Source organism: Vulpes vulpes, chromosome 2 (genome assembly GCF_048418805.1).
Source record: "Vulpes vulpes isolate BD-2025 chromosome 2, VulVul3, whole genome shotgun sequence".
NCBI lineage: Eukaryota > Metazoa > Chordata > Mammalia > Carnivora > Canidae > Vulpes > Vulpes vulpes.
The window spans coordinates 114,573,049-114,587,541 of NC_132781.1; the positions used below are offsets into that span (position 1 = coordinate 114,573,049).

The window sequence follows — 14,493 nt, forward strand, 5'->3', positions numbered from 1 at the left end:
ACCACTCTCAGCTTCCCGCTGGAGCTTCCGTCTGGAGCAGGGGGTTATATGTAAGATACTTTGAAGGTCATATTGGGTATTCGGATCGTGGAAGGTCTGGAGGGTCAGAGCATAAGTGTAGCCTCATGTGTCTGGGGAGACAGGGTACATGTGGTTCCATATATCCAGATTTGGGGTAGGGTAGGGAATCCTGAAAATATATCAGAGCCGGACATGATCACTGGGGTGAAAGACCAGTCAGGCTTGGGTTTTCGCTGGGCGAGTGAGGGCACAGGGAATTTTCAGAGGTTGTGGCAGGGTTCACATTGAGCAGACCTTAGGTGTGGCTTGATGAGAGATCAGGTTCCATTTGCCCGAGATTCTCTCAGCCCTTCCTTCTTTCTGGCTTTGGCTTTATCTCCAGGCCTTCAGCCATGGCCCCAAGATGACCAGCAGCCACCACCCGAGGATGTGCCTCCTCACTTAGCAGTGGAGACCCAGGGTGGGCTTTGTATTTCATGGGCCCCAATGGGCTTGAGCCTACCCTTATCTCTCCACTTGAGAGCCTTTCCCACAGCTGTCCACTTATGAGAACCCTCGCCATCACCACAAGCAACTACTGGTTCCTCTGTGTCCCCACAGCAACTGTCTGTTCCTCAGAGATAACACTCAGCGCATTCTGTCTCCAGATGTCTTCCTCATTCAATGGATTATCCACTCCCGCAGGAGTGACGGGGTCTGTGTGCCTTCCCACAAAGTGCTTGGCAAAGTTCCTGACACACGGACATTCTCAGTACATATTGGTTGAATAAAAGAAAGAATGAATGAGGGGACAAAACAATAAGAACCCAGGCCCAGCCTCTAGAAAGAGGCAACTCGATTCACTCAGAGCTTCCTTCCCCTCTTCCAGGTCACTGCAGGGAACCTCCTCCCTGGGAACATGAAAACTCCAAGAGAATTTACCACTTTGTAGTGGGGCAGACGCTTCACTACCAGTGCATGCAGGGATTCACAGCCCTTCACAGAGGTCCTGCCAAGAGCGTCTGCAAAACCATCTTTGGGAAGACCAGATGGACGCAGCCCCCGCTCAAGTGCATAGGTGAAAGTCAGTTTCCAGGTATGGGGGCACCTTCTGAATCCACCACACAGCTTTTTCCATTGGGCTGACCAGAGTAGAATTCCTGACCCATAAGCAATGTGACTGCGGGCAAACCACTTCATCTCTGTGGGCCTCTGTCTTCTCTCATTCTAGAAAGTAGACTGAACAAACTAGGGTCTCTACCACCTAAGGTCCCCTGCACCCTGAGAACAAATAGCAGAAGGTGGAGGAGGAAGGAGGATCTCTCGAGTGTTCTAAAGCCCCCCAGATGCTCAGATGCTACCTCGCTAGTGATAACGCTGCCTCTTCCCAGCCGATCCTAAAATTCGGCTTCTTCTAAACGAACAAGACTTCCTCTCATTCATTCCGGCCACCCGCACGCTTCTAATTTGCTGCTATGCGACGTAAACTCATTATTTGTACAGTGCTCCACTGTTAGCATGCTCCCTCTCCTTGTGTAATTCCCACCTGAGCTTTGATAAAAGTGCAGGGAAGGGGCTTATTCAAGCATGCATATGCACACATGCACGCACACACACACTCATTCGCATGTATAGACAACGCACCTATGTTGAGGGTTTCATTCTGAAAGCATATTACCATTTTTATAATAAAAAAACACTCACATTTAAAAATAAGTGTTATAGGTTTCTTAGCTCACCACCTGTTGGTTCTTAACCCTTCTGGGAGTTTCCCTGGGTGGAATCTGAAACCACCCCTACAGGCAGAGGAGCGCAGGGAGAGACCAAAGGGAGAGGCAGGCCACCGCTGGTAGGTGGCGGTTTTAATAAGCAAAGGGAACTTACTTATGAGGCTCGTGTTGGGTGGCAGCAAGACGAAAGGAGCCCCGCACTCGCCTGCCGGATCCTAACTGGACTGGGTCACATACACCCTGCAGGTGCTCTCCCCATCACATCACTAACTCAAGGCTGTGTCCTTGGAGCAGCCCCTGGGAGCAGGAAAGGCAAGCGGGACACACATTCCAAGGACAGGGGACGAGGGGAGGAGCCTCTGAGTGCCTGGATCCAGCCCGAGGGTCAGCTGGCATGTGTGTCTTTTTTTATTTTTTAAGATTTTATCTATTTATTCATGAGAGACACAGACAGAGAGAGAGAGGCAGAGACACAGGCAGAGGGAGAAGCAGGCTCCCTGCGGGGAGCCCGATGCGGTACTCGATCCCGGGTCCCCAGGATCAGGCCCTGGGCTGAAGGCAGCGTAAACCGCTGGGCCACCCAGGCTGCCCTGAGTGTGTGTCTTTTTGATGACATTCCCCGACACCGCCACTTCCCGCCCCCATGTCCTCCTCTGGGGCTCTTTGGGGGCCGCTGAGCTTCCTTCCCACAGCGTGCCAGGGTGTGTGTGCTTCCCTGTGAAAGGGCGGCAAGGCAGGGCAGTGTCCTGGGTAACTGGACGCCCCCACAGGGACAGGGAACCTGTCCTTCTGTGCCTTCCTACTTCCTCCCAGGTCTCCCTGGCATTTGTGTGACTATGACCTGTCTCTGAGCCACAGGTGGAAACCAGGGCGGAATAGGAGGCTCGGGGAGATGTGTGGCTCAGGACTCCAGAGCCGGGATCAGGGTTACAGTTCCCTCTCACCCAGCTTTGTGGGCGAGGTGACCCCTGATGGGGAGCCGCACGGTGCGGGGGGCCCCGACAACATGACTCGCTGAGTGTGTGTGGGGTCGGCCAAGGTGGGCAGGCCAGGGTGCACTGAGACCCGCGGCCCCCTCCGTCATCACTCCCTGTCTCCCCCAGATGACGAAGAGCTTCAAGCAAGCACTGATGCTCCTGCCGGGAGGGATACTTCATCTCCCTTCATAATGACAAGTACTCCAGGTAAGGCTATAATCTCTGGCCCTGAAACCATCATGCAGGGGACCAAGCAGTTTGCCTCGCGGAGCCCGGCCCGCAGCTGCATCAGGGATGGGCAGGCCCAGACGACCTCCCGGCCCTCACATGTGTCAAACGCAGGGAGCCTGGGTGGCTCTGTCAGTTGGGCGACTGACTCTTGGTTTCGGCTCAGGTCTTGATTTCAGGGTCGTGAGATGGAGCCTCGTGTGGCCTCCATGTTCAGTGCAGAGGCTACTTATGTTTCTCTCTCTCCCTCTGCCCTCCCTTCCCCCCCTGCTCACTCTCTTTCTCAAACAAGTAAGTTTTTTTATTAAAAAAAAAAAAAAGAACACAAAACATGTCAAAAGCAAGCATCCGAAAGAGGAGAAGCCAGGCTGAGTGGTCATCAGCACACACCGAGCATCTTCTCGTCTCTTCCGCACAGATTTCCACAAACACACAGAAGTGGCTACAACCATGGAGTCGTTCATATTCACAACCGAGTATCAGATAGCAGGTGGGTCGGGGGCGCTTCCCCTGCTGACGACACCCAGACAGACTGGGGGTATGTTGCTGGCTGGGCCGGCGGGCCGGTGGGGTGGTTGGTGAGTTAAAAATGCCCCCTCCTTACATTGCGTAGTAGTTACACGGTAGGAGACGAATCCGGGTGTTAACCACACGGGCTCACAGTGGCCCCTAGAGTCAGCGGGGCAGGCCGCCTCAAACGAGCCCCAGGAAGCTCCTCCTGAGCTACACCTGTAGCGTTTATGGGATACCTTGTCATTTAGGTGTTCTCTGGGAGGAGAGGAAAACAGGCTTAGAGGGTTAGAGAAAACTCCTGAGCCCCTCGAAATCGGGAGCTGAGGGTGGGGGCCCAGGAGGTGCCAGTGGAGGCCGCACACTTCCAGGCAGAGGGTAGGTCCTGGGGAGCTGGAGGACAGCACGGCGACCACGGTCACCACTGCTGTCTGGTGGACTGGCAGTTTGCCACGGGAGTGTTCCCACTGCAAAGAGAAATGGCGAGTAGGAGGCGTGCTGGTAGTCCTGCTTGGATATGTGCTCACATCAGCTCAGGGCCCCGTGTGCCCTAAACCTCCACGGTTTGCACGTCGGGCCAGGGCGCCAACTCCATGTCACTGGAGCATGTGCGGGGAGGCCCACGGCGAGCTTGGGGACCAGAGGCCCACAGCTCCGGGGATGTGGGGACGCTTCCAGGGACGCTGTGTGGCATCTATCCTTGTACTTCGATGCTCCTCTGACCCATCGCAGGCCACCGCAGCCTCCTTGCCTGAGGCCCCTGAACCTTTCTGAAGAGCGTGCAGGTCAGGTCACTTCCCTGGGAAAGAGCCAAGCCCCCTGAGGAAAGGCGCCCTTGTCCTTTCCCATCTCCCCAGGGCTCCAGGGGACCCCGGCCCGGGGGGCCTCCTAGGAAGTCAGGTCCGGGCGGGAGCGGTGTTCTACAAGGGAGGGGAGAAACCCCAGCGCTCCCCTCTTGGGGAGACCCTTGCTCCCGGGGGCATTGGCCACCCAGCCCAGCGGGTGCCCTTGCTGAACTGCTTCTCTGTTGACAGTGGCGGGCTGCGTCCTCCTGCTGATCAGCATCGTCCTGCTGAGTGGGCTCACCTGGCAGCGGAGAAGGTGAGTCCCCTGCTGTCACCAAGCTGAGCCCAGGCCCAGGCCCGCAGGTGGAGCCCGTGCAGGAGGGGCTCGTGGGCAGAGATCGTGCCCCAGCCCACCCCACTCTCCTGGTAGCCCGCAGCGCCTTGGGGCCTCGCAGGGGCCCACTGGCCAACCCACACATCCCCAAAGCGTCCCACAAGGACTAAAGCGCAAGGGAAACGGGGAAAGCAAAGGAAACTAGCATTGCGTGAGCGCCTACTGTATGCCAGGCCTGATGCTTAGCTAATGAGCATTCTCACAACCTGATGTCTCAGAACATTTGAAATAGCTACAGGCTCCCCGACCTGGCAATGCAAACAGGATTGCATGGCCAAGGCCAAAACTACAACCTGAATCTAGAGCCCAAGACCCTCCTCCTCCCACCACTTGGCTAGAACAAAACCAACGGCACCATCCACCTGAGTTTATCTGCCATGCGCTCCTCACCTACACCTACTGCAGACATTCAGACCAGAACCCCCTTGACAGGGACGTGACCCGCCTGTGGCCTTAATTGCATTAATTCAGATTTTCAACCGTAGTTGCAGATTAGAACAACCAGGAGAGGTGGTATTTTTTTGTTTTTTTTTTTTTTTAAACCAATGCTTACTCTCCAACCAGAATCCCTGACATCTAGGCCTCTTTTTTTTTTTTTTTCAGCTAAGATAAAATTCATCATTCTAACCATTTTAAAGTGCATGATTCAGTGATTTTGGGCAATGCTGTGTATATGCCAACCACCACCTCATTACACATTAGAACATTTCCATCTCCCCAAAAAGAGACCCTGTGCTCCGAATTCCCCATTTCCCCCATTCCCTGGAAACCACAAATCCAGTTCCCATCTCTATGGATTTGCCTGTACTGGACATTTCATGTAAATGGAATCATACAGTATGTGAGCTTGCATGGCTGAGACACTGGTATTTCTTTGAAGCTCCCCAGATGCACTGAATACATATACATTCAGTTTTGACAACTCTGCACTAGGGCCAGGGATTCTCAAACTTGAGGGGATTTGTTAACCAGAATCTCCTGGATGTCTTGTTAAAACACGGACTTCCAGGCCTTACCTCCAGGGTTTCTGATTCAGCAGGTCTAGGGTGGAGCCTGAAAATCCACTTTTCTAACACATCCCCAGGTCATATTGATGCTACTGTTCCAGGCACCAAACTTTGAGACCCATTGCCCTACACAGACAGTATTAAGGACCAAGAGAGAGTGAATTCATTTCACACACAGGCCAGTTTCTCCCTCCCTTTAGAGAGTGGAGTGTAGACCTACTGTGTCCCTCTCCTGACTGTTGAGGACATCCCTAAAGCCTTCCACCACCCCCCGCAAGTGTGCAGTCTAACCAGCCTTGATATAAACTTCCCAGGAAGATCCCGAGAAGACACAGATTCACCCCCACCCCCAAACCCAGAGTTCTTAGATCCTATTATTGATCCTATTAGCCCAGACAGAGGAAAACCAGCAGATTTCCTTTATCATTATATTGATCGTCAGGCCCACAATGTTCTCCTCATCTGCCTCATGTGAATTAAAAAGTGCAAATTATTGCGGTGCAGAGGATCAGCCCCTGAATGTTGTTATATTAGGAACTGCTCATATACACACCTGACAGTCTCCCAACTTCTCTGCGGGATTAGCTGATTCCTGAGATGTTATTTTAAGGTAATGCGAGATGAACTATGTCAAGTACTCAGTGCATTGTGGGAACTTGACACATGGCCAATCCCTGACAAGACTTAATACCTATCAAGGAAATTTTCATTTGGTGGCTTAAAGATTAGAAGCCGTCAGACCCAAAGGGAGGAGGCTCTTTGGAAGTGGTTAACATTTGGAACTTATGTTCTGACATAACGAACAGCCTGAAACTATATGAGTTCCTACAAGTGCTCCCAGAATTAGTCTTCCTTCCAGGAGCCTCACTCTTACTTACTTGGTCCTCAAACTAAGTCCTTCTGCCACCAGCTCTAGCTTGTGCAGAAAGCCTTCCTAGAATCTAATTTCATCTAATGGTGCCCTCTTGTGACCACACAAAATCCTACATTTGACCTGTTTTTTGTTTTTTGTTTTTGGATGAATTACTAGGAGCCAGTGATAAACAACAGCTGTTGGCTTACCCCGGCTCCTAACAGCCAAAATTTTCTTAAATTTTTAGGAATCTTGTGAACTGTTTTTAGGCATCGTCGTTATCAAAAATTCAGTGTATAAACATAACTAAATAGATTATATTAGAAACGAAGGTAACAGATGTTCAAAATTAACCACTTTCTAATTATTTTACTATTTTATTTGTTCCCAGGGTTAGTTTATATCTAGTTGTATCTGTATCGAGGAATTGCAATATGATGGTGTGCTATTGCATATTCCTTCCCAACTCTATAAGTTATGTCACATTGATAGCTCGAAACTGGGCGTGTTGGGCGTTTTCACACCTGGAAATAAGCCAACTTTCTCAAAGCTGGTTGTTAATCACTTACCAGCATACCATTCTCACAGCCTTGTCCCATGGGAGCTCTGAGCAAAGTATGAAGTAATCAGATATCCCTGTGGACTCAGTAAGAGCTGGAGAAGGCCTACGACTGTACTGTCCAATACAGTAGCCACTGGCCACATGTGGATATTTAAGTTTAAACTTAATATTAAGTTTAAACTTAATATTAAGTTTAAACTTAATATTATTTAATTTATTTAAATTTAAATTATTTATTTTATTTTTATTTAAATTATTTATTTTAAATTATTTAATTTAAATTATTTAAATTTAAATAAATTAAATAAATTTTAAAATTTAAATAAAATTAAATAAAATAAAATTTTATTTAAATTAAATTAAATAATATTTTATAAATTTTAATTTAATATTAAATTAAATATTTAATTTAATATTTTATAAATTAAATAAAATTTAAAATTCAGTTCATCAGTTACACTAGCCACATGTCAAGTGTTCAATAGCCACACATGGCTACCTTACTGGACAACACAGCTACATATCATTTCTATCATCAGAAAGTTCTTATAGTACAGTGCTGGCTAGAAACCAGGAGCTTCCAACTCATGAAAATCACTTAGCACAGTCAGTATTCTCATCCCTTTTCTGCACCTCCATATGGCTCAAAAAATTCATAGAATATATATTCTGTAGATGTTGGTCAAAGGGCACAAGCTCCGAATTAGAAAATGAGTAAGTTCTGGGGAATCTAATGCTCAGCATAGTGATTATAGTCAACGATACCATGTTATATACTTCAAAGTTGCTAAGAGACTAGATCTTAAATGTTATCATCACAAAAAAAATGATAATTATGTGACATGATGGCAGTGTTTGCCAATGCTATGGTGGTAATTACATTGCAATACATAAATACATTAAAATATTATGAACAGGTTGTATACCATAGATTTACACAATGTTACATGTCAATCTTATCTCAATTTAAAAAAAAAAAAACAAACACTATCACAAGAATATCTGCTATGTGCCAAGTACTTGCTAGGAGCCCAAAGATGAATACACATCGTCCTGGCTCTAAGGAGCTTCCAGACCCATAGAGGAGAAGAGGAAAAAAAATAAAGAGTTCAAATACAAATTGTTAAAGCCCAAATTGAGGTGTTATAGGAGCAAAGAGAAAGGACACAATCCTACACGGGTGTGGCAACAAGGCTTTTAGAGTTGACAATGCCTAAGACCAGATAAAGACAGGCAGGAGATGGCTGTTAAGGCGTGGGAGCATGGGGTGTGAAGGGGCATGACAATGTCTGGGGGAAGTCAAGAAGTTCTGAACACTAGGAGGTGAGGTGCATGGGCAGCAGTGACAGTGGTGCTATAGGGATGGACAGTGACCACGTTATGGAAGACCAAGTCATATGGAGGGACTTAGACCCTATCCTAAGGGCAACAGAAGCTTTCCCTTGGGACATAGAGTAGCACTGGCCCTTCAGGCAGTCTGTTTATAACAGAGGCTAGTTTTAAGGGACAAAGTAACCATGGTGGCAGTTATGATGTAATAAATCCACAAGAGAGACAACATGAGCATGAGCTAGGTCAGTGGGTACATATTAAAAAGAGGAAAAGAATCAAGAAATACATAAATGGGGTTCAAATGAGCGGGATTTGCCAGCTGATTGGCAGTGAGGGTTAAGGAAGATAGATGGCCCAGAGATGACCTCAAATTTTTGACTATGACAATCTATGGAACCCCTAAGCCACTCTACACTAGGATGAAATGCAAATAGTAGGACACCCTTTGGAGGATCAACCCCTAAGCAGAACCCATGCTGCATTCACTGAGACCCACTCAGCCTCCACACCTGTGACCACCCAGCCCTGGAACTGACAAGGAAATGGAAGAGCTTCCTTGGGCTCTTTCTCAGATTTATTCAATGCACATTGATTGAATCATTATGCTGTAGGAACCATGGGGCAGCCAGTCTGGGCCTCTGGAGGCATGGGGAGGCCTTGGGGTCAGATTTCAGCATGTGGTAAGGTAACAGGATCCAGGGATGGAATTTTAAGTTAGCCAGTGAATAGAGGTTTATGGTGAATGCTCTACCCACAATGGTTTAGGGTGGGGATCACATTTTTTTCTTGATGAAGTATTACACCTATGACTGTGACTGAGCTATATCACTACAGGAGGAAGAGTAGAACAATCTAGAAAACCAAGAGTGGTAAGAAGCCAAGAAGAGCTCACAGAAGTCATGGAGCACAAGAAAAATCAAGGAAGTCAAATGCTCACCCAAGAGGCCTCTCCTAAGATCTTTTGGGTTTTGGAAAAGTCTGACATCACATGCTGAAACACCAGGCAACTGCAACCTCATTACAAAACCAGCTCTATAGTATCAATGAGTGAATCCTACCTGCTTCTAAGCAGCAGTTCCAAGGTCATTGGAGGAACAGGAAGGAGCGGCCAGAAGTGTAGGTCTTATTTTCATGTCTACATGGTCACTCAAGCTTGAACAGCATGGCACTCTCTGCACACCATAGATGGTCTAAAGAGAAGTAGCTTCATGTTAATTTCATCCTAACTTCCCCATTCAGAAATCCCAAGGAAAACTCTAGGACAAATGTAAATACACACACACACACACACACACACACACACACATACACACTCCCTACCTATGTAATTGGACCCTGTCCCATGATGAACCCAAATCCTTTCCCAGCTTCTGGTTGATTAGCCCCTTCTCCCGGCCACATTCCTTAATGAATGCCTTTTAAGTAGAACTCTGAACTGGCAACTCCGAACCTTTTCATCCTCAGTGCAGTCCTCTAAACTAGCCCCTTCCCACTTAACCTTTGATTTGAATCTCTAAACAGAAGCCATTGCAGAGTAATCTTTGGGTAACACTGGCAGAGGACAACCAAGCTTCTGTGGATCAGAGAGCTTCTGTATTTAAAAGGATTTTACTGGAGGTATGCTGGGAAAAGAAGGGTTATCTAAGTCCCAGATGATGAACTGTACCTAGTAAAAAGCTCTACCTTGTACATTACTAATACATCCCTTTACGAGTTAGTCTCCGTGGGATTGCTATAAATGATGCTCTGGATTTGGTCTGCACGAATCTGAGGTCCACAGGCACATCATGTGCGAACACCTACGTTTCCTAATCAATGTCATAAAAGAACTGATAAGAGATCAAAACATTCAATGTTTATGGATGGAAGGAAAGAAGGAAGTGGGGAGCAGGGAGAGAGATCACACTGGCAGTATGTATGTAACATGGCAAAGGTCATCCATTAGCAGGCCTCAAACTGTTAGCAAAACAGTTAGCAGGTCAAATCACCTGGAGGCCCTGTTAGACCACAGCGTGCTGGGCCCATCTCCAGGGTCTCTGAGTCAGCAGGTCTGGGGCCAGGCAGGGGGTATATACACTTGGAAGGTGATGCTGCTGAGGCTGCTCTGGAGACCACACTTGGAGAACCACTGGATTCTACTTCTCTATGCCCACCCACTCTCAAAAATCACCTGAGTAAGGAGATTAAAGAAAGGTTTAAACCAGCCAGTTTTCATTTCTGAAAGGCCAGAAAAGTGTTATTTAAAAAGTGGGTGGGTGTCAGCAGGTCCATATCCAGATTAAAGTACGATTTTCTGCCCTTTCTGTGAGTAGTAAGCAAGTATAATCCAGATTCCAGTGTCCACATTCCATCCCTCCCCCAAGTATATGTTTTCTGAGTTGAGGGGCAACTCAGATAAGGAAAAAAAATTTTTTTAATGTTACTTATCTTGAGTAAAATTGAATTATCATTGCTCATTTTTTTTGTCGGGGGAGACCTATTTTTTAGGGAGGAAATCAGATTTTTTAAATAATAATTAAGATATTATTTACCTTTTCCACATTCATTCTAAGTGTATGAGTTTTCCAGAAACTACATATGTGATGATGTCATCACTCTGATGTTAACATATAATGAGTTTATTACTGTTGTTTGCAAGAGAACTAATAAATAATATTTTTAAAATTTCTTGTTTTTAGTCTCTAAGTGTGATTAAATAGCACTAGCTATAACTACACAAATAAAAGCAGATAAAAGCTCTTTGGGATTCTCAATGTTCTTTTTTTTCTTTCCCTTAGATACAGCAGTGGGGTGAGGGGTAGCCAGAAAAGGGAGCGGGAGAGAGCAAGAATCCTAAGCAGATTCCATGCTGCATGCTGGGACCCCAATGTCAGGGCTCAATCCCACGACCCTGAGATCATGACCTGAGTGAAAATCAAAAGTTAGACACTCAACTGACCGAGCTACCCAGAAGCCCCTCCTCAATACTTTTTAAGAATGTACAGAGGTCCTGGCTAATAGTTAACAAACACATCATCATTGGTCATTCCAGAAATGTAAAACAAAACCACAATTAGATGCCACTTCATATCCATTAAGGTGACTTTCAACAAAAGGAAAATAACAAATATGGACAAGGATGTGGAGAAATAGGAATTCTTGTACATTGCTGGTGGAAATGTAACATGGTATGGACACCATGGAAAACAGATTGGTGGTTCCTCAAAACATTAAACATACAATTACCACATGACCCAGCAATTCCAAGAGAAACCCAAGGGACATGAAAACCTAGAAACTTGAACATGACTATTTATAACAGCATGACAGCCAAACAGCCAAGAGGTGGCAACAACCCAAGTGCCCATCAATGAATAAATCATGAGCAAACTGTGGTCTATCCATTCACTGCAATATTATTCATCCATAAAAATGAATAAAGTATTGATAAAGTATTGATACATGGTGTAATGTGGATGAGCTTCAAAACATTATGCTAAGTAAAAGAACCAGAACCCAGACATAAAAAGTCACATGCTGTGTGATTCCTTTTATATGATATGTCCTATGCAGATCCATAGTCAGAAAGTATATTAGCGGTTAACCAGGGCTGGGAGAGTGATTATTTAACATTTTACACCTCAATCTTGTGAAAACACTAAATGCCACTGAGGTGTACACTTTTTATGGTTATGTGAATTTCACCTCAATTAAAAGAAACAAAAAGAGAGGTCCTGAGACCCAAATATTTGAGCATAGCTGGTTCCATTCATGATTCTCAAAGAACAGTCCTCAGCTTACAACAAAGGGCCAAGGTCTGCCTGCAGTTTTCATGGTGACTTACTTTCTAGTATTCTATTAAGTAAGCTATTATGAGACCCTGAATTTTTTTAAACTAAAATTACCATATTACTAAAGTTTCCTGAAGACTCTGATTCAGGATTCTATCGAGAATGTGAAATTTGCATAGCTTCCGGGAAGAATGCTGTTATTGATGAACTGCTAGAATGATCTTGGGTTGGTTTTAGTTTTCAATTGCTGATACTCTTTCAACTAAATCATAAATTACCATCAGTACTTTTCACATAGGGGTAGTGTCTGATGGCCCTCAACACACACTCATCATAATCAATATAATTTATTTTGTGTTTTCTGACTTACTCATCATATGCAGTGATATATCTTTGCCTCAACTGTGTGGCTGGCTTATGATTTTCAAATAACTAGGCTTTAAAGCACAAGTGTGTTCTTGTTTAAAAGTAATTGTTATGACTTTCAGTTTCCAGTCTGACATAGAAAGAACTTGGAAGCCACTTATTCCCCTCCTACCAACAAGAAAAGCCCCAAACAAACTGAAAATCAATGACTCTTCAGAGAATTGAAATCTGGGCAGACCTTTACCCCCAAATTGAAGAGACAGGTGGGTATGATGAATCAGAGTACTGGAGCAGAAGCCCAGGAGCAGATGCTGGGCAAGTGCTAAAATGACGAATTGCTGGAGGATCAGTGTGGACAAGTCTAAGACCAAAAACTCAAGTCACAGGAGCCCTACCCTTTCATGAGTTTTACCTCTAGAAAGTGTCTGAGGTTCTCAGGGTAAAGACCAGAGAAAAATCCCCTCATGGTTTCATAGCGGGGAGAGGGAAAGGAACCATTTTGAAATGATTTACCAAAGGCCTGTCCTCAGGAGAAACTATTTTCCTAAACTATCTTGGGTTTTACTAGAACCTAACCTAACCTAATCAGAGAGAACAGAAATACCCAACCTTGACCTTCCTCCCACAGACGAAAGGGAACTATGTGACTCCAACTTCTCTAGCCATCTATCCTACCTGAGGGGTGCAAGGAAAGAAGTACCACCACAGGCTTCTCCCAGTCTTATGGGTTCAGATGAGGCCTCATGTCTGTACTGTGGCCAGAGGATGGAAGGTGATGCTTATTTCCTTAAGCCTGAGCCATATTCCCCACGTCTAGAACCAAGAGTAGAACCAACTTCCCTCATTGGCTACTTGGAGTGGACAGAAAAGTAAGACCCAAACAAAAAGCAGGTCATTACCAAGAGAAGAGAGAATAGAGGTAGGGAAGCAACCACGATTTTCTTTGTGCTTTTGTGTCCAGCCAGTATTATTCTACTAAGGAATAGCCTAAATGTTCACATCAGTCATACCATTATAAAGCTTAGGAAGGGCTAGGTCAAAGCTCGGTCATGGGAGCAAGAGAGAAAATGTGGACAACAGATATGTAGCACATGGGAGTTTTTAAGGATGTAGAAAGGCTCTTTTGATGTTCTCCCACTGATGATGTGCTAGGCTGTCCAAGTGAAATGGAGACTCAGGATCTGAGCCCCAGCACTAGAGGGCTGGAATGAATGAGCAGAATGTTGAGTGCAGGTTGGTCAAGGTCATCAAGAAGATGTGATTGCCAGTTGACAAGTGATTGGAGGCTTCGCCCCTCCTCCCATGTTCTTGGAATGTGGGTTCTACTCCACATTCCCTCTCCCAGAGGCTGCTCCAAGGACACAGCCTTGAGATATTGATGTGGTGTTGACAACATCTGCAAGAGGTACAGGACTGACCCAGTGAGGGCTTCTTTATAAACTTTTAGGATGCAGTAGGTAGGTGTGGGGGTCCACTCGTCTTACTGCTACCCAAGCTACATCTTGTATGCAAATTCCCTTGCTTATTAAAACTGCCACCCATCAAACTGGAGTAGCCTGTCTTTTCCTTCAGTCTCCCCCTTTCCTCTTCCAACAGACGCTGGTTTCAGATTTCACTGGAGAAGCTGAAAGTGAAAGGCTGCAAACCAGCCGCTGGGGACTGGAGAATAGGGCCTTGGGAATGAGGCATCTCAGGGAAATCCTGGGTTAGCAGGTGACCTCTGTGTGGGGATGGGTGGCCTGTAAGTCAGATGCTTGTGTCCTGCCACATGAGTGTGGGATGGCCTGACGACCCCAGCTCCTCTGAGGGGCTTGTTTGAGGAAGTACATGTTGCTCCTGGGCAGAGAAGCGCAAGGCCTTGCAGTGGGCAGGCCTCTGCTGTGGGCAGTTCTGCTGGCCACTGATGCCCACCAGGAGGCTGAAGCTTGAGTCAGAAAGTTAGAACTATCCAGAAAGGACGTGCTGGTATCCACTAGTCT

At 46.2% G+C, this 14,493-nt stretch overlaps 1 protein-coding gene across 1 annotated transcript in view; it reads left to right on the plus strand.

Moving 5' to 3' along the window:
• Positions 1-11,042, plus strand: part of IL2RA (interleukin 2 receptor subunit alpha) — a 53,604-nt gene extending 42,562 nt beyond the window's left edge. The window contains exons 4-8 of the mRNA XM_026016827.2: positions 890-1,096; positions 2,834-2,914; positions 3,354-3,425; positions 4,480-4,546; positions 9,213-11,042. Coding sequence (XP_025872612.1) covers positions 890-1,096; positions 2,834-2,914; positions 3,354-3,425; positions 4,480-4,546; positions 9,213-9,234 — 449 coding nt within the window. The 3' untranslated portion in view covers positions 9,235-11,042. The remainder of the gene's footprint in view (positions 1-889; positions 1,097-2,833; positions 2,915-3,353; positions 3,426-4,479; positions 4,547-9,212) is intronic.
• The last annotated feature ends 3,451 nt before the right edge of the window (positions 11,043-14,493 follow it).